General features: G+C 34.4%; 1 protein-coding gene across 2 annotated transcripts in view; it reads right to left on the minus strand.

The window, feature by feature from the left end:
• The window catches only part of LOC137634998 (xaa-Pro aminopeptidase 1-like), a 44,432-nt gene extending 30,808 nt beyond the window's left edge, over window positions 1-13,624 (minus strand). For both annotated transcript variants that reach the window (XM_068367599.1, XM_068367598.1), the window contains exons 1-10: window positions 13,473-13,624; window positions 12,350-12,518; window positions 10,194-10,417; window positions 9,733-9,841; window positions 7,808-8,004; window positions 7,426-7,567; window positions 3,748-3,874; window positions 2,799-2,948; window positions 1,138-1,267; window positions 204-378 (exon numbers count right to left, since the gene is read on the minus strand). In XM_068367599.1, the coding sequence (XP_068223700.1) occupies window positions 204-378; window positions 1,138-1,267; window positions 2,799-2,948; window positions 3,748-3,874; window positions 7,426-7,567; window positions 7,808-8,004; window positions 9,733-9,841; window positions 10,194-10,417; window positions 12,350-12,518; window positions 13,473-13,592 (1,543 nt within the window). In that variant the 5' untranslated portion in view covers window positions 13,593-13,624. The remainder of the gene's footprint in view (window positions 1-203; window positions 379-1,137; window positions 1,268-2,798; window positions 2,949-3,747; window positions 3,875-7,425; window positions 7,568-7,807; window positions 8,005-9,732; window positions 9,842-10,193; window positions 10,418-12,349; window positions 12,519-13,472) is intronic.
• Window positions 13,625-19,779: the final 6,155 nt, after the last annotated feature.

Consider the following 19,779-nt stretch of genomic DNA (forward strand, 5'->3'; position numbering starts at 1 on the left):
CCGCCAAAGGTTAATGGAGTCATCCATGACCTAAGATCTATCTGTGGTGGAAATTCCGTCTAAATCCGTCGAGTAGTTTTGACGCAATCCTGTCCACAGACAGAAACACAGACAAATAAATAAACTGACTCGAATTCATAACCTTGGCGAAGGTAATAAACTGTATAGAGCACAGAGAGAAACCAACGTGAAGCAGGACATACCTTCCGTGAGAAACATTCCTTCTACCAAGACAGGATCTTCGTCCTTACACCAGGAGATCCCCGAGGAAGCTTCGGTGACATTGAGGTACATCCCGATTCCATGCCCTGTGCCATGGTTGTAATCGAGACCTACGTCCCAAAGAGCTTTGCGACCTAATATGTCAAGAGTGCTGCCCTGTAAAAGTGTCACAGATTTGTCAGAATTCGGTGCAATTTATGAGGACCAAATAATTTTATATCATTAGTTATTCTATCTTATTCCCCTTCCTCTTTGTTGTAAGTTGTTATATTTTATATATCTATCTATCTATTTACCAAGGCACTTGCCCCAATTTTGGGGGGTAGCCGACATAATAATAAAAAAGCGGACTTTTCTTCGTTCCTCCCAGCCTGACGAGGGATTCAGCCGAGTTTGGTTTATATATGAAAGATCTAAATTAATGTTGTTACTGTCCTTAAAATATTTTATCTTGATTGTTCATTACTTCTTTTCTAGTTTCTTTATGTACTTGTTTCCTTTCCTCACTGGGTAAATTTTCCCTGTTGAAGCCCTTGGGCTTATAGCATCCTACCTTTCCAAATAGGGTTATAGCTTAGCTTGTAATAATAATAATAATAATAATAATAATAATAATAATAATAATAATAATAATAATAATAATAATAACAATAATAATAATAATAATAATAATAATAAATCGAGATCGATTAGGTAAGACTTACATAGAGAATATCTTAAAAGCATGCTTCTTATTTGTATGATAGTAATCAATTTAAGAAAAAAATAAACTATTTAACTCCAAAGAGCAAGTATAATTTGGTATTTTATCCAAAATGCTAATGCCTGAGACTACCAACTATGAAAGAATCATTCACATCTTTGAATTTGACATTTAAGCAGGTTTTCACTCATGAAAATTAACTCTATACTGACCTTCGTATTCTCAGGGAAAACACAGGTGGTGATGGCAATAAGTCCTTTCAAAACCCGAGTAAAACTCTCTTGCTCGTGTTTTGAAGGAGTTCCAAAATGTACTGTCCGGGTTACATCTGTAGTACCGTCTCTATAAAAAAAAAAAATCTTAATAAACACTAAATGATATGGAAGAGTTCCTTAATAGCATTAATCAACCATTTGATAAAGAACTGAAATTTATCATAAGGAAAACTACAAAAGTCTAAGATGTGTCATAAAGCAGGTTATCTGCGAGACATCATCAGGCAAATGATTAATATTGACAATCCAGTTTCAAAATTTTCACTTGTTTATTATCAATCAAAAAGAGCTTTTCAAGTTTCTTCATTATTGAGGTTACTCATAATCACAAATTTTCAAGTATTCTGTAACACCTCTTCCCACAACAACAACAACAACACCAATTCATAAACGAACAAAAGGAGAAATTATGAAATATACAAAATCAGTAGCTTCAAAAGATGAAATAATACCCATGCAATCTATATCATTTCGTTTTAATTTTTCCTTTAAAAGCAAAAATGAAAATACGTGTGCACACCATTCATAAAGTGCAAAAATTATGGAGCATGAAGTTAAACCCTAACAAAGCGCAAAGAATTATTGCAAGTCGAGGACAGTGGTTCCTCAACATCCGGCTAGGCATGCATTTAATTCTAAGTCATGCTTTCTCCATATAAGGCTCAACACAGTATTCTAGAAGTTTTATTCCAGCTGTGACCGATTGTAGAATAACCTTCTAATCGGTGGAACTTCAAAAGTTTAAACTTGTAGCGAATGTTTTTATGTCGAGCAGGTTTTTCGTAAGTCTCTCTTCATAGTTTAAATATGACATCTATTCTAACGTTGTTACTGATCTTAAGATAATCTATACTTTTTATTCATGACTTCTCATATAGTTTATTTATTTCCTTGTTTTATTTTCTTATTTAGGTATTTTCCCTTGTTGGGGTCCTTGACCATATAGCATCATGCTTTTCCAACTAGGGATGTACCTTACCTAACTAGAGGGGCACTCAGTAAAGCGCTGGCCTCCGCCACGGCAGCATATTTCTCGATCTTGACCTTTGACCTTAACATGTATTAATTAGCGTGGATTTTCATACACTCAAATATGAACCAAGGTTGAAGACACTGACAACGATGTCCAAAATTATGGCCGATTTCGTGAATTGGACATTTTGCTTGATCGAAACCTTTGATACTGACCTTCCAAAATGTAATAATTTCCAGCTCTTTACATAACAGTTAATTCCTGCAAGTTTCATTACTCTACGATTAAAATTGTAGCCTGGGAGCTGTTCACAAACACACAAACATGAGTGAAAACATCCTCCTTCTGACTTCGTTGGCGGAGGTAATAATAATAATAATAATAATAATAATAATAATAATAATAATAATAATAATAATAATAATAATAATCAGGTAGACCTTGCCTAATAACCAATAAAACCGCAAAAACTTTTTAATCAACGGTTTGAAAATAATGTGCACTAATTAAACATAGCAAAAAAAAAAAAAAAAAAAAAAAAAAAAAAAAAAAAAAACCTGTATTGGAATTCAATTTAGTAAAAAGAAAATGAACCTAAAAAGTATTTAAGTATTTAAGTATTTACTTGTAATGGGCTCCGGAATCGCACATGTGCAGCTCTTCAGTTGTTATCTTACGATCCGTCTCCGGAGTTGGCAGATAGTACATTATCGATGAATTTGGACCCGCTGAGGAGATCGTGGGGAAGCATTGGCCAATGTAGTTTTCCTGTTCCCTGCGATAAGAAAAAACAAGTCTGTAATCTTAACTTATTCTAATTTTTTACTAAAATTTTAATAGTTAGGATTAAGGATATATTTTCTCTCTTAGAAAAATATTAGACACTATTTTAAGCAATGTTGGGTTCAATTTTAACATTTAGGATTAAGGATATAGTTTCTCTTTTAAGGAAATATTAGACTAAAGAATTTAATCAATATTCCATTCGATTGAAATTTCAAATGTATTATATTTGAAACGTCAAAGAATGTTCATGTTTTTTTTTTTTTTTTTTTTTTCGTGTCAGACACAGAGTCATTTTCAGTGCAAATCTTAAGCAGTATAAAAATGGAAGAATATCGCGAAGGCTCTCATCTGACACTAATCCACACACGCATAGGCCTACACATTTTTATACTCTGAGCTTCGACAGTAGAGATTTTATTCAATTAGTGTAGTTGTGGCCTGATTGTTAACGTATCTGTCTGGCGTTTGCCAGACGGGGGTTCGAGTCTCGCTCAGACACGTTAGTGCCATTAGTGTCTGCAACTTTAACATCCTTGTGAGCTAAGGTTGGGGGGTTTGGGGGGAGCCTATAGGTCTATCTGCTGAGTCATTAGCAGCCACTGCCTGGCTCTCCCTGGTCCTAGCTTGGGTGGAGAGCAGGCTTGGGCGCTGATCATATAATATATGGTCAGTCTCAAGGGCACTGTCCTGATTGCTAGGGCAATGTCACTGTCCCTTGCCTCTGCCATTCAGGGGCGATCTTTAAACCATTAAACTATTACTACATATGAAACTCGTCATTGACTTACTCTCGCAACATTTGTAGATAATTGGCAGCAGAAATTTCAGTTTGTCTCCCATTTTTCGCTTCTCCTTCCAACCAACACAGATACTGACACAGAGCAGAGGAATCCCTAAGATTGCTCTCTTCCATCCCTGAAAGAGAAAGCGGTTTCCAAAGTCAGGGTAAACAGACAATCTAAGGAAAACTTAAAGTAAGCAGGACAATCTGAGGAAAACTTAAGGTAAGCAGGACAATCTGAGGAAAATTTAAGGTAAGCAGGACAATCCAAGGAAAACTTAAGATAAGTAGGACACTCTAGGGAAAACTTAGGTAAATAAGACAATCTAAGGAAAAATTAAGGTAAGCAGGGCAATCTAAGGAAAACTTACGGTAAGCAGGACAATCTAAGGAAAACTTAATGTAAGCAGTGCAATCTAAAGAAAACTTGAGGTAAGCAGGGCAATCTAAGGAAAACTTAATGCAAGCATTGCAATCTAAGGAAAACTTAAGGTAAGCAGGACAATCTGAGGAAAACTTAATGTAAGCAGTGCAATCTAAGGAAAACTTGAGGTAAGCAGGGCAATCTAAGGAAAACTTAATGCAAGCATTGCAATCTAAGGAAAACTTAAGGTAAGCAGGACAATCTGAGGAAAACTTAAAGTAAGCAGGACAATCTGAGGAAAATTTAAGGTAAGCAGGACAATCCAAGGAAAACTTAAGGTAAGTAGGACACTCTAGGGAAAACTTAAGGTAAATAAGACAATCTAAGGAAAACTTAAGGTAAAGCAGGGTTATCTAAGGAACATAAATGGTCATCAGGGATATTTAATGAAAATTTAAAATTTTAAGGTTAGCAAGGTAGCTAATATGAAACTATAGTCAGGATATAAGGTGAGCAGGGTAATCTAATGAATATATAAGGTGAGCAGGAAAATCTAATGACAATATATAATGAAAATATAAGGTGGGTAGAATAATCAAATTAATATATAAGGTGAGCAGGGTAATCTAATGAAAATATAAGATGAGCAGGACAATCTAATGAATATATAAGGTGAGCAGGACAATCTAATGAAAATATAAGGTGAGCAGGGTAATCTAATGAAAATATAAGGTGAGCAGGACAATCTAATGAATATATAAGGTGAGCAGAGCAATCTAATGAAAATATAAGGTGAGCAGAACAATCTAATGAAGATATAAGGCGAGCAGAACAATCTAATGAAAATATAAGGTGAGCAGAACAATCTAATGAATATATAAGGTGAGCAGGACAATCTAATGAATATATAAGGTGAGCAGGGCAATCTAATGAAAATATAAGGTGAGAAGGACAATCTAATGAATATATAAGGTGAGCAGGGCAATCTAATGAAAATATAAAGTGAGCAGGACAATCTAATGAAAATATAAGGTGAGGAGGACAATCTAATGAAAATATAAGGTGAGGAGGACAATCTAATGAATATATAAGGTGAGCAGGACAATCTAATGAATATATAAGGTGAGCAGGGCAATCTAATGAAAATATAAGGTGAGCAGGGCAATCTAATGAAAATATAAGGTGAGCAGGGCAATCTAATGAAAATATAAGGTGAGCAGGGCAACCTAATGAAAATATAAGGTGAGCAGGGCAATCTAATGAAAATATAAGGTGAGCAGGACAATCTAATGAATATATAAGGTGAGCAGGACAATCTAATGAATATATAAGGTGAGCAGGGCAATCTAATGAAAATATAAGGTGAGCAGGGCAATCTAATGAAAATATAAGGTGAGCAGGGCAATCTAATGAAAATATAAGGTGAGCAGGACAATCTAATGAATATATAAGGTGAGCAGGACAATCTAATGAAAATATAAGGTGAGCAGGGCAATCTAAGGAAAATATAAGGTGAGCAGGGCAATCTAATGAAAATATAAGGTGAGCAGGGCAACCTAATGAAAATATAAGGTGAGCAGGGCAATCTAAAGAAAATATAAGGTGAGCAGGGTAATCTAATAAAAATATAAGGTGAGCAGGGCAATCTAATGAAAATATAAGGTGAGCAGGGTAATCAAATGAAAATATAAGGTGAGCAGGGCTATCTAATTACAATATATGGTGAGTTGAACAAGTTAATGAAAATATAAGGTAGATAGAGTAATCAAATGACAATATAAGGTGTGCAGGACAATCTAATGAATATATAAGGAGAGAAGGATAATTTAACTGAAATATAAGGAGAGCAGGACAATCTAATGACAAATATAAGGTGAGCAGGACAATCTAATGAATATATAAGGAGAGAAGGATAATCTAACTGAAATATAAGGAGAGCAAGACAATCTAATGACAAATATAAGGTGAGCAGGACAATCTAATGAATATATAAGGAGAGAAGGATAATCTAACTGAAATATAAGGAGAGCAGGACAATCTAATGACAAATATAAGGTGAGCAGGACAATCTAATGACAAATATAAGGTGAGCAGGACAATCTAATGAATATATAAAGAGAGAAGGATAACCTAACTGAAATATAAGGAGAGCAGGACAATCTAATGAATATATAAGGAGAGAAGGATAATCTACCTCAAATATAAGGAGAGCAGGACAATCTAATGATAAGTATAAGGTGAGCAGGACAATCTAATGAATATATAAGGAGAGCAAGATAATCTAATTGAAAAATAAGGCGAGCAGGAAAATATAATGAAAATATAAGGTGACCAGATCTCTCTAATGAGAATATATGGTGAGCAGAGTATTCTCATGAAAATATAAGGTTGGCAAGATAACTGAATGAAAGTATAGGATGAGCAGGACAATCTAGTGAAAATATAAGGTGAGCAGGACAATCTAATCAAAACATAAGGGTTACAGGACAATATCATGAAAATATAAGCTATGAAGGACAATATAATGAAAATATAAGGTGGGCAGGACATTATAATAAAAATTCACGGTGAATAGGACAGCTAATGAAAACAATAGTTACGCAGGACAATATAAGGAAATTATAAGCTGGCAGGACAAACTATTATAAGTATAACGTGCTACTAAGACAAAAAGTATTCAAGTGATTTGCTCTATATTCTGTATAGCAATCTATAGTTATAAAATAATTAGGACTCATTAAATGGAGAAATTAAATGGAAATAATGCAAACCTGTCTGAATCCTTACCATTAATTCAAAATAGTTTAAAATAAAATAATGCAAATCAGTCCGAATCCTTCTCGTTAATTTAAAATAATTAAAAATAAAATAATGCAAACCTGTCTAAATCCTTACCATTAATTCAAACTAAAATAATGCAAATCTGTCTAAATTCTTACCATTAATTCAAAATAATATAATGCAAACCTGTCTAAATTCTTACCATTAATTTAGAATAATTTAAAATAAAATAATGCATACCTGTCTGATTCCTTACCATTAATTTAAAATCATTTAAAATGAAATAATGCAAACCTGTCTAAATCCTTACCATTAATTTAAAATAAAATAATGCAAACCTGTCTAAATCCTTACCAGTAATTTAAAATAAGATAAGGCAAACCTATCTAAATCCTTACCAGTAATTTAAAAAAAATAATGCAAACCTGCCTAAATCCTTACCATTAATTCAAAATAATTTAAAATAAAATAATGCATACCTGTCTGAATCCTTATCACTAATTTCAAATAAAATAATGCAAACCTGTCTGAAATGCTTACCATTAATTTCAGTTTTATTTTTGACACTTTTCATTTTGGCGATCGGTGACGTCTTGATAAGTCTTCTGTCTTTGGGAACCAACCGAATAATGGCGTGTGAAGAACGGGTTGATAACCAAACATTACCGCTAAATCTTGATAACTGTAGTATATGAATAAATAAATATATACATGAATAGATAAGTGGGTAAGTAAATAGATAAAAAACAATTAACTCTGTATTTTACAAATTGTAAGTGACAGAAAAAGAAAAGGAGGATGGCGTTTTACAAACACAAACATATGAGTGTAACAAATGAAAAACGCTTTTGTTTAGTTTTGAATACCATGGCCATAACAACTGAAAATTGTCAGAAGTTTCATGAAATCAAGTAAACGTTACCTTATTCCGAATGAAAGATGATATCATCTTGTACGACAGTATCTTTATGTTGACACTCTCCAGCATCAAGTCTGTCTTGGCCGCTCGAGTGAGCTGAGATTTATTGACGAAGAGGAAAACTTCCGTGTCCGTTACCACGGCGTAAGAGAAGAAGACCGGGTTGCAGGCAATGTCTGATCCACGGAGGTTGAACAGGTCTGATAAAGAAAGGAGTCTGCTTTCTTTAAACAATCTAGAGATTTGTTAGGTCCTATAAACAAAACAGGAGAGTCTGCTTTCTTAAAACACCAATCTAGAGATTTGTTAGGTCCTATAAACAAAACAGGAGAGTCTGCTTTCTTAAAACACCAATCTAGAGATTTGTTAGGTCCTATAAACAAAATAGGAGAGTCTGCTTTCTTTAAACAATCTAGAGATTTGTTAGGTCCTATAAACAAAACAGGAGAGTGCTTTCTTAAACAATCTAGAGATTTGTTAGGTCCTATAAACAAAACAGGAGAGTCTGCTTTCTTAAAACACAAATCTAGAGATTTGTTAGGTCCTATAAACAAAACAGGAGAGTCTGCTTTCTTAAAACAATCTAGAGATTTGTTAGGTCCTATAAATAAAACAAGAGAGTTTGCTTTCTTAAAACAATCTAGAGATTTGTTAGGTCCTATAAACAAAACAGGAGAGTCTGCTTTCTTAAAACACAAATCTAGAGATTTGTTAGGTCCTATAAACAAAACAGGAGAGTCTGCTTTCTTAAAACAATCTAGAGATTTGTTAGGTCCTATAAATAAAACAAGAGAGTTTGCTTTCTTAAAACAATCTAGAGATTTGTTAGGTCCTATAAACAAAACAGGAGAGTCTGCTTTCTTAAAACACAAATCTAGAGATTTGTTAGGTCCTATAAACAAAACAGGAGAGTCTGCTTTCTTAAAACAATCTAGAGATTTGTTAGGTCCTATAAACAAAACAGGAGAGTCTGCTTTCTTAAAACACCAATCTAGAGGTTTGTTAGGTCCTATAAATAAAACAGGAGAGTTTGCTTTCTTAAAACAATCTAAAGATTTGTTAGGTCCTATAAACAAAACAGGAGAGGGCTTTCTTAAAACAATCTAGAGATTTGTTAGGTCCTAAAAATAAAACAGGAGAGTTTGCTTTCTTAAAACAATCTAGAGATTTGTTAGGTCCTATAAACAAAACAGGAGAGTCTGCTTTCTTAAAACACCAATCTAGAGATTTGTTAGGTCCTATAAACAAAACAGGAGAGTCTGCTTTCTTAAAACAATCTAGAGATTTGTTAGGTCCTATAAACAAAACAGGAGAGTCTGCTTTCTTAAAACACCAATCTAGAGATTTGTTAGGTCCTTTAAACAAAACAGGAATTGCTGGGAAGCTGAAAATTTTCATAATCAAATCGTAAACCTAAATAAGATATTGACACAATTTTGACGAAATGCGCCAAATTATAAAATTTACTTAAAGATTCTTCGCTGTAAGTTCTAATTCCAAGAGAGGTGATTAGGGGAACTAAAAGATCCAGATGGTGAAATAGAAAACTCTTATGCTGTTTCAGTTCATTCATAACAATTGTTCCTTACAAAGCTTTGCTATATTGAAAACTGCAATATATTGGGCATATTTGAAAGTTAATAACAAGCTGCTACCAATAAGACCAATCTGTATTCTACAAACTTACTCTTTAAGAGCTGTTTATCTACCAGTGAATTGAGCTCATCATAAAAAAAAAAGTTTAAGATCAATATCAGGTGATAATTCATTGGCAAAAAGCCCCTTCTAAAAACAGACAGAATCCGATTGCTTCATAGCAAACCACTCGAAAGGGTTAAGAGAGCTGTTGAATAATTGATCCTGTGATTGTAAAGCTAAGTTATCTACCTCAAACACTTAGAAATTATATAATCTAAAGATATACCCACAAGCAATTTCATCAAGATCGGTGATGATAATCATGTTGGTATTTTCTTCTTCCAGTTTGTCTCTTAGTTCTACCACTTTTTCTGTGACACTTCTCCCAGTGTATTTGATCTAAAATGAAATAAATTCCACATTTAGAGATAATAAAATATATGAATGAGGTTATATGAATGTATAAGTCCATATAATGTGTAAAAAATTTGGAACCTTTTGGCTTTAAAATATTTCTAGCTTAAACATGCAGACAGCAATACAATTTTGTTTTTATTGAATTTAGTTAATTTTTTTTTATTAGATTACATTACATACAAATTTTCAGTAAGCTCAAAAATTTTAATAGTAATTAACAAAAGAAAAAAATAAAGAGTCGAAGTACTTTAACAAAATGTACTATTAATCTCGTTATTACTTACACAGCATGTTACTATACAGTAGAAGCATATATCGTATTATATGCACTAACCTCCAAAGGAAATATTGCATTGGCAGTACGTCGTGGTCGGTCCTCCCACAGTAAATCTATTAGATTCGTTGATACTGGAATCAACACATGACCATATCTGTGGAACTCTCTCTCAAGATCTTGCCAACACCCTGCATTCACGAGGTATGGATCGGCACCAACAACTGAGGGACCTTTTAGGACCTTGCAAAGGTACCGAGCTACTGAAGGAGTGTTGACATTTCCTGAGAAATGTTAAGAGAAGAAAATTAACAGTGTTAAATTCAATTGACCAATTCAACAGAAACTAGTTCATTTGAGCAAGATAATAGTAAAATATGAGTAATTATTTTTCACCCAAGGGGTTAACTACTGCACTGTAATTGTTCAGTGGCTACTTTCCTCTTGGTTAGGGTAGAAGATTTTCTTTAGCTGTGGTAAGCAACTCTTCTAGGAAAATGATACCCCAAAATCAAACCATTGTTCTCTAGTCTTGGGTAGTGCCATAGCCTCTGTACCATGGTCTTCCACTGTCTTGGGGTATAGTTCTTTTGCTTGAGGGTACACTTGGGCCACACTATTCTAGCTAATTTCTCTTCCTTTGGTTTTGTTAATCTTTATATAGTTTATATAGGAAATATTCATTTTAATGTTGTTACGGTTATTAAAATATTTTATTTTTCCCTATTTCTTTTCCTCACTGGCCTATTTTCCCTGTTGGGCCCCTGGGCTTATATCATCCTGTTTCTCAAACTAGGGTGGTAGCTTAGCAAGTAATAATAATAATAATAATAATAATAATAATAATAATAATAATAATAATAATAATAATAATAATAATGATAATAATAATAATAATAATAATAATCTGGGGATTGACAGTAACTTAGTTGCTTAAATGATAAAGTTTTTATTGAAAATAAAACTTCAAAAGGAGTTTGATGATATAGAGATCTTCATAGAGGAAATTATTAAAACAAATTTCAAGATTATGTTGATGGAGATCAAAGTCCTAGAGTGACAGAGACTAATGAAAACGAGCGTCAAAGAAACTCTGCCAATGGAGAAAAATATCTACTGTAAAAAAAAGAAAGAAAAAAAAAAAGATTCGGAGAGACTTTAATGGTGGAGCGAAGATTTAAAAAGACAAAGTTATTAAAATAAGATTCGATGCGTTTCTTATGTCGAACGCAAATCTATTCATTGATAGTAACATTACTAGCTAAGTTATAACCCTAGTTGGGAAAGCAGGATGCTATAAGCCAGAAGGTTCAAATAGGGAAAAATAGCCCAGTGAGGAAAGGAAATAAGGAAATAAACTTCACGAGAATTAATGAACAATTTAAATAAAATATTTTAATAGTAACATCAAAATAAATCTCTCATATATAAACTATAAACACTTCAAAAAAAAAAAATAAAAAAATAGAAAAGGAAGAGAAATAAGAGAATAGTGTGCCCGAGTGTACCCTCAAGCAAGAAAACTCAACACCAAAACAGTGGAAGATCAGAAACAATATGGAAACGGATGTGGATTAAAATGGCAAAGAACAGTAACAACATTAAGACATATACGATGTTAAAAAACGTAAGACATATATACTGTTAAGAAACCGTAATTTTAAATCAGAAATTATCCGTAAAATTATACTGTTCTCAGCCGTATTTCAGTATTTCAGTCCCCCTAATTATTTTTAAGCTACTTTGCAAATATCTTTTACGGGTTGTTGAGCGTAATACCACTCATTTACGCATATATCCTTTTTTTAAACGGCAATTGCCTCGAAACATTTATTCAAGGATTTCTACCGTTTTTACGGCAAATTTTTAATAGTGTACGCCAACCAAAACTCAAATGCTTTTTTGTTGACCAGGCGGACATGAGTCTTTTTATAGTTTATTTATGACATATTAGTTTTTGATGTTGTTAATAGTTTATATATGACATGTCTGTTTTGACGTTATTACTTATTTTAGAATGATTTATTGTCAATTTGTTCTCTTCATTTATTCATTTCCTTATTTCCTTTCCTCACTGGGCTATTTTTCCCTGTTGGGGCCCCTGGGCTTGTAGCATCTTGCTTTTCCAACTAGGGTTGTAGCATGGATAATAATAATAATAATAATAATAATAATAATAGAACAAGGTTGAAAATCGAAACCTCCTTAAAACCAACCTTGACACATGACCTTCCAGCTGGCATCCGATTCTTCCTTCGCTTGCATGAAATAAGCACTTTCGACCCAGAGAGCTGCAGTGGTGTCTGTGATGACGGCAGTGCCAATTGACCTGCTGAAGCCAGAAATGAAGGGCAAACGCTTGTCGCATTCGGCCACATATTCATTCTGAAATGAGAGAATAAAATGCCAGGTTAATTTCGTCTGTGGCTATTTTTCCTTGTTGGAGCCTTTAGGCTTGTATCATCCTGGCTTTGTAACTTGGGTTGTAGCTTAACTACTACTACTATTACTACTACTACTACTACTACTACTACTAATAATAATAATAATAATAATGATAATAATAATAATAATAATAATAATAATAAATAATAAATAATAAATAATAATAATAATAAAAAGGTAGTGCTCTGATGTAATCTTTGCATACTTTTGATAAGCATTGCTATGTAATTAGTATTGGACAGCGAAATGAAAAATCTTCAATTACTGAAGGGATTGTTTTATGAAATAAATCATAATGATTTGAAAAATATCATATCTTCAAATACTCCTCCGTAAACTGGCCAAAACCTGCATTTCCTCCTTACTCAAACAAATAATAAGAGACTTGGTAGAAATGCCATTTGAGTTGACATCAAGACTGTACTATTATATGACTGAGCAAATTTATTTTTGTTGATAAGATATTTCCCTCCATTATCATTTCTATTTCTAAATGATAGGCTCAAAGCTTGCTTGGCCTTCAACTTACTTAATTTTTGGTATTATATATGTCTATAACTTTATACTATTTCATAACTGTTGCTATTAGGGTGCTAAAGTAATTATATTTTCTTCAACAAAGAATAACAGAAAACAAAGTGAACACGCACAGAAATACACACACACATGCAAACATTATTATATATATATATATATATACAGTATATATATATATATATATACAGTATATATATATATATATATATAATATATATATATATATATAATATATATATATATATATATATAATATATATATATATATATATATATAATATATATATATATATATATATAATATATATATATATATATATATGTGTGTGTGTGTGTGTGGTGTATCAAATAACGTACCTGATGAGCATCTCCGCCTGGAACAATATAAGCATTAAGTGATTGAGGAACATAATCCGAGTGCTTCATCAATGTCCGGAGCTTTGTTAACAGGAGTCCGTCGTCTGTACTGAAGGACATTGCTCTGCACCGGCATCTCTTCTCTAAATGCACTTCTTAATCAATCTGCAATGAAATAAAAACAATATTATACAACGCTGATACAAATCTGTTGCAAGGAAGTGGACAGTAAATAAAGATTTAAAAAGTTTTTAAAGACCACTCATGAATGGCAAAGGCAAGGGACAGTGACACTGCATTATCACGCAGGCCAAAGCCCTAGACACTGATCATATATACATATGATTAGCACCCTACCTCACTCTCCACTCAAGCTAGAGACAAGGAGCCTTACCTTATTGCCTTAATTTTTGTTGGGTTCCCCCAGGTCCATCAGTGTGAGGCACCTCGTATATCCACCAGAGAGTTGCATCTTCCGGTGGTATTTTGCATCTTCCAGTCTTGGATGGTCTGGGATGCATCTTAGGTATTTATCGAGCTTATTCTTAAACACATCTACGCTCACTCCTGATATGTTTCTTAGATGAGCTGGCAGCACATTAAATAGTCGCTGCATTATCGATGCTGGTGCGTAGTGGATTAATGTCCTGTGCGCCTTCCTTAGTCTTCCTGGTATATTTTTTGGCACTATTAATCTACCTCGGCTTGCTCTCTCTGATATTTTTAGCTCCATGATGTTTTCAGTAATTCCTTCTATTTGCTTCCATGCTTGTTTTAATCATGTAGCGTTATCTTCTCCTTTCTAGACTGTATAGTTTTAAAATTTGCAGTCTTTCCCAGTAGTCCAAGGTCCTTAACTTCTTTCTATTCTAGCAGTATAGGACCTTTGTACACTCTTTATTTGTGCAATATCCTTTTGGTAGTGTGGGTACCATATCACATTGCAGTACTCGAGTGTACTACGTACATAAGTTTTGTAAAGCATAATCATGTGTTCAGCTTTTCTTGTTTTAAAGTGTCTGAATAACATTCCCATTTTTGCTTTACATTTAGCCAACAGTGTTGCTATTTGGTTGTTGCATAACATATTCCTATTTAACATTACACCAAGGTCTTTAATTGCTTCCTTGTTTGTGATTGTCTCGTTATTAGGTCCCTTGTATGCATGTACCATTCCTTCTCTGCTTCCATAATTCATTGATTCGAATTTAACAGAGTTAAATACCATCCTATTTATCTCCGCCCATTCATATATTTTGTTTAGATCTCTTTGTAGTGAGTTCCTATCTTCATCACAAGTAATTTCTCTACTTATTCTTGTGTCATCGGCGAAACTTCTCACTACAGAGGTTTCAACATCACAGTCTATGTCTGAGATCATAATAACAAACAGCAGAGCAGCTAATACCGTACCTTGTGGCACGCCAGATATTACATGAGCTTCATCCGATTTCTCGTCATTTGCAACCACTATCTGTTTTCTGTTTTGCAGGAATTCTTTTACCCATTTTCCTATCTTTCCCACAATATTATGCTTTCTCAGGCAATGGTTGCTGATGAATCGGCAGATAAACCTATAGGCTCCACCAATCACCTCACCCGCATTATTATTATTATTATTATTATTTTTATTATTATTATTATTATTATTATTATTATTATTATTATACTTACTATTATTAATTGCTAAGCTACAACTCTAGTTGGAAAAAACAGAGTGCTATAAGTCCAGGGGCTCCAACAGGGGAAAATAGCCCAGTGAGGAAAGGAAACAAGGAAAAAAAATATTCTAAGAGGATTGAAATAAATATGTCCTATATGAACTATGAAAACTTTAACAAAACACGAGGAAGAAAAATTAGATAGAAGGTGTGCCCGAGTGTAACTTCAAGCAAGAGAACTCTAACCCAAGATAGTGGAAGACCATGGTACTAAGGCTATGGCACTACCAAAGACTAGAGAACAATGTTTTGATTTTGGGAGGGTGAGGATAATCCTTAGAATTAATTTTGCAAGGAGAAGAAAAGTGGCAACAATTATCAAGAAAATTAATTTGGTACGGAGAAGGAAAAGTAGCGACAATCCCAATGAGAATTATTTCTGCACGGAGAATGAAAAGTAGCGAAAATTCCTCAAGATAATCAATTCTGTAGAGCGAAGGAAAAGTGGCGACAATCCTCAAGAGGAATTCTACACAGAGAAGGAAAAGTGGCGACAATCCTCAAGAGAATTCTACACAGAGAAGGAAAGTGGCGACAATCCTCAAGAGGAATTCTACACAGAGAAGGAAAAGTGGCGACAATCCTCAAGAGAATTCTACACAGAGAAGGAAAAGTGGCGATAATCCTCAAGCGAATCTACACAGAAAAGGAAATGTGGCGATAAGCCTCGAGAAATAATTCTGCATGGAGAAGAAAAAATGGCATCAATCCCAAGTGAATTATTTCTGCATGGGGAAGGAAAATTGGTGACAATCATCAGAGAAATAATTCTGCAAGGAGAATGAAAAGTGGTGACAATCCTCAAGACAATTCTGTAGAGAGAAGGAACAGTGACGACAATCCTCAAGAGAATTCTGTAGACAGAAGGAAAAGTGGCGACAATCCTGAAGAGAATTCTGTGCGGAGGAGGAAAAGTGGCGACAATCTTAAAGAAAATTCTGCACGGAGAAGATAAAGTGGCAACAATCTTTAAGAGAAATGATTCTGCACTGAGAAGGAAAAGTGGTGACAATCTTCAAGAGAATTAATTCTGCATGGATAAGGAATAGTCAAGGACGGATCTGAGGTGGGGTTAACGACGTCCTAACCCCACCACAAATTTTGAAAGTGCCCTTTCGAGTTTTCAAGGGGCCTTCTTGAGACCATTAAAAAATGAAGTAGTAGCCTATATTCTAAAAAGTAGATAACTATCATGACACAGTTATCACGGAAATGATTATAAACATGAGCTGATAGACTTCATGAGCCACCTCGTTATGTCGGACACCTGGAAAGTTCCCAGGCGCGGGAAAATTAACCTTGTTCCGAACCAGGTTGATTTTCCTGCGCCTTCGTAAGCACTCAACAGAGGCCAGCGAGAAGCCAGGAAGATCGCTGATCGGACAACTGTGGCGAATCTTTCGATGTTTTAGCCGACAAAATGCCACGTAATGATAGAGTAAAGTGTGTTGAAAAGGCGCTGTTAGAACAAGATGCCAAACGATGCAGGATTATTCACTCGTTTTTCAGGTATGTCACAAAACGTCTTTTTTTTTTTTTTTTTTTTTTTTTGCAGTGTATTCTATATTCATTTGACATCAAAACATAGGCCTAGATCTACGGTGAGAACGTTAGACGATTAGATATAGACTAGTAGACACGCATAAAAATAAATGTAAACATTGAAGATATATGCTTCCAATGTGCAATGTAGCTGCAAAATCGTTTGTCTTATTTGTTAATAAATTTACCTTATCTACGTTCATCAAAATGCTCGTGTCTGTACTTGCACAATAATAATATGCGCAGATAATAATATTGTCTATTCCATTAATTTTTGAGCAAATTTGTAAAGTGCCTTTTTAAGTGATTACAGGTGCCCATTTTTCCTTAAACCCCTCTCACTGAAAAGTCTGGATCCGTCCTTGAATAGTGGCAGTCCTATCATATGAATTTTCAGTGAACAGCGGAGTACTCCAAGGTATGTGTTGTCACCTATGTTGTTTATCCTCCGCATGGATTTTATAATGCATAGAACAGTTGGGGATGGTGGAGAAGGATTGGACTGGATTGGTAACTGGAAATTAGCTGACGTAGAGTATGCTTATGACGGTGTCCTCATTAGTAGAACACCACAGGACTTGCAAAGCTTGCTTACCGGAATGCTTGAAATATCACATGAGGGTAAGCTAAATATAAATAAAAGAAAGCCAGAGATGATGAGAACGGAATATGCAATGGAAGATGAAATATCATTGGAAAGAAAAGGATTAATGAGGTGAAATCATTGAAATATCTAAAAACTATAATCTCTAAAACAGGATCTTTAGAATTTGAGTTTAACGAAACATTGAAAAAAGCAAATCAGACAATGACTCGGTTAAGAAAACTTGCACATCAAATCGCCTGTAATTACATATCAAAAACAGGCTAAATATCAGTTTAGTGAGATGGGTGTAATAGTATGGTTATGATTCGTGGTATGACGATGAACCAATATCAAACAGATTTTATAGATTTGAGAACCAAGCCCTCGGTAGAATATTGGTAGTTAAATGGCAGGACAGTATTAGAAATGAAACTAACAGAGATTACTCGAGTGCCATATGTGGATGAGATTATGATGAGGGGTAGATGGAGATGGTTTGAGCATGCTCTTCGCACTCCCCAGGAGAGATTAGTTCACCAAACTTTCAGCTGAGCTCCATAAGGCACTAGAAGAGTTGGAAGACCCAGGCCTACATGGCTAAGGACTAGGAAGCGTGAAGTAGGAGATAATGAATAGAAAAGTATTGATTTAAAAGCTCAAGATGGAAACGAATTGCGATATCTAACTGAAGCCCTTTGTGTCAATAGATGATGATGATGATGATGATAGAAATATATATATATATATATATATATATATATATATATATATATATATATATATATATATATATATATATATATATATATCACCTCCTACATCTATTAACGCAAAGAGCTTCGGTTAGATTTCGTCAGTTGTTTCTATCTTGAGCTTTTGAATCAATACTTCTTCTCGTACTTCAAACTTCCTAGTCCTTAGCTATGTACGCCTGGGTCTTCCAACTCTTCTAGTGCCTTTTGGAGCTCAATTGAAAGTTTGGTGAACTAATCTCTCTTGGGGAGTGCGAAGAGCATGCTAAAAACATCTTCATCTACCCCTCATCATGATCTCATCTACGTATGGCACTCGAGTAATCTCTCATAGTTTTATTTCAAATCCAGTTCTGCCTTTCAACTCCCAATATCCTTCTGAAGGCTTTGTTCTCAAATCTATTAAATCTATTGGAGATTGTTTCATTGTAATACCATGAATTCATGTCGATTGAGTAACACCGATCTCACTAAATTGATATATAGTCCGATTTTTATATGCATTTTCAGGCGAGTTGATTTCTAAATTTTACTTAACCTAGTCATTGTATGATTTCCTTTTTTTAATATTTCACTAAACTCTAATGCTAAAGACCCAGTATGGTAGATCATAGTTCCTACATACTTAAATGGTTCTACCTCATTAATCCTTTCTCCTTCCAATGGTATTTGCTCTTCCATTGCATAATCCGTTCTTGTCCTCTCAGTCTTTCTTCTATTTATCTTCAGCCCAACCTCGTGGGGTATTTCATGCATTCTGGTAAGCAAGCATTGCAAATCCTGTAGTGTTCTGCTATTAAGGACAGCATCATCAGCATACTCATGTCTGCTAAATTCCTATCACCAATCCAGTCTAAGCCTTCCCCAACATCTCCCACTCTTCTACGCATTACAAAATCCATGAGGAGGATAAACAACATAGGTGACAACACATTCCCTTGGAGTACTCCGCTGTTCACAGGAAATTCATTTGATAAGACCCCACTAGCATCAACTTTGCACTTGCTATGCTCATGAACCAACTTGATCAAATTCACACACAAATTTCCACAAAATGCCATAAATCACAAACACTAATGCCAGATGACAACTGGAATACCTGGCAATTCTGACGTGAAAGTGTTTGTGTGGGCCAAGTTCGGTCCAACTTATACATGGCACAGCCACAAACCGAAAGACAGTATATATAACTAGATTGTGTATCTTCAGAACAATGCCGTTGTTCGCATAAAGTTGAAATTCTGTAATAAAAATGTAATTACTCGTGTTTTTTATTTCTATTTTATCATTGAAAATATCGGAGTCATTGTATCCCAATAGGGAGTGCTATAAAACTAGTTTCTAGTGACTGGGGAGTGCTGTGCAACTAGTTTCAAGTGACTGGGGAGTGCTGTGAAACTAGTTTCAAGTGACTGGGGAGTGCTGTGAAACTAGTTTCAAGTGACTGGGAAGTGCTGTGAAACTAGTTTCAAGTGAAAGCGGGAGTTACATTTACGGGGAAGTCATCTCAAACATCACCAGGATCTAGTCTATAAATCCTCTATGAATTTGGGGACCTCTGCGTCCATAGGCATAGGAGATGATGATGATGAGGATGATGATAATGATAATGATAATGATGATGATGATGATGAGTATATAGAAAATATACATTGTCTCTAAACAAACAAATAAAGTCAGAGGGCTCATACCAATCTCCGAAGTTA

The sequence above is a fragment of the Palaemon carinicauda genome, chromosome 45 (genome assembly GCF_036898095.1).
Source record: "Palaemon carinicauda isolate YSFRI2023 chromosome 45, ASM3689809v2, whole genome shotgun sequence".
Lineage (NCBI taxonomy): Eukaryota > Metazoa > Arthropoda > Malacostraca > Decapoda > Palaemonidae > Palaemon > Palaemon carinicauda.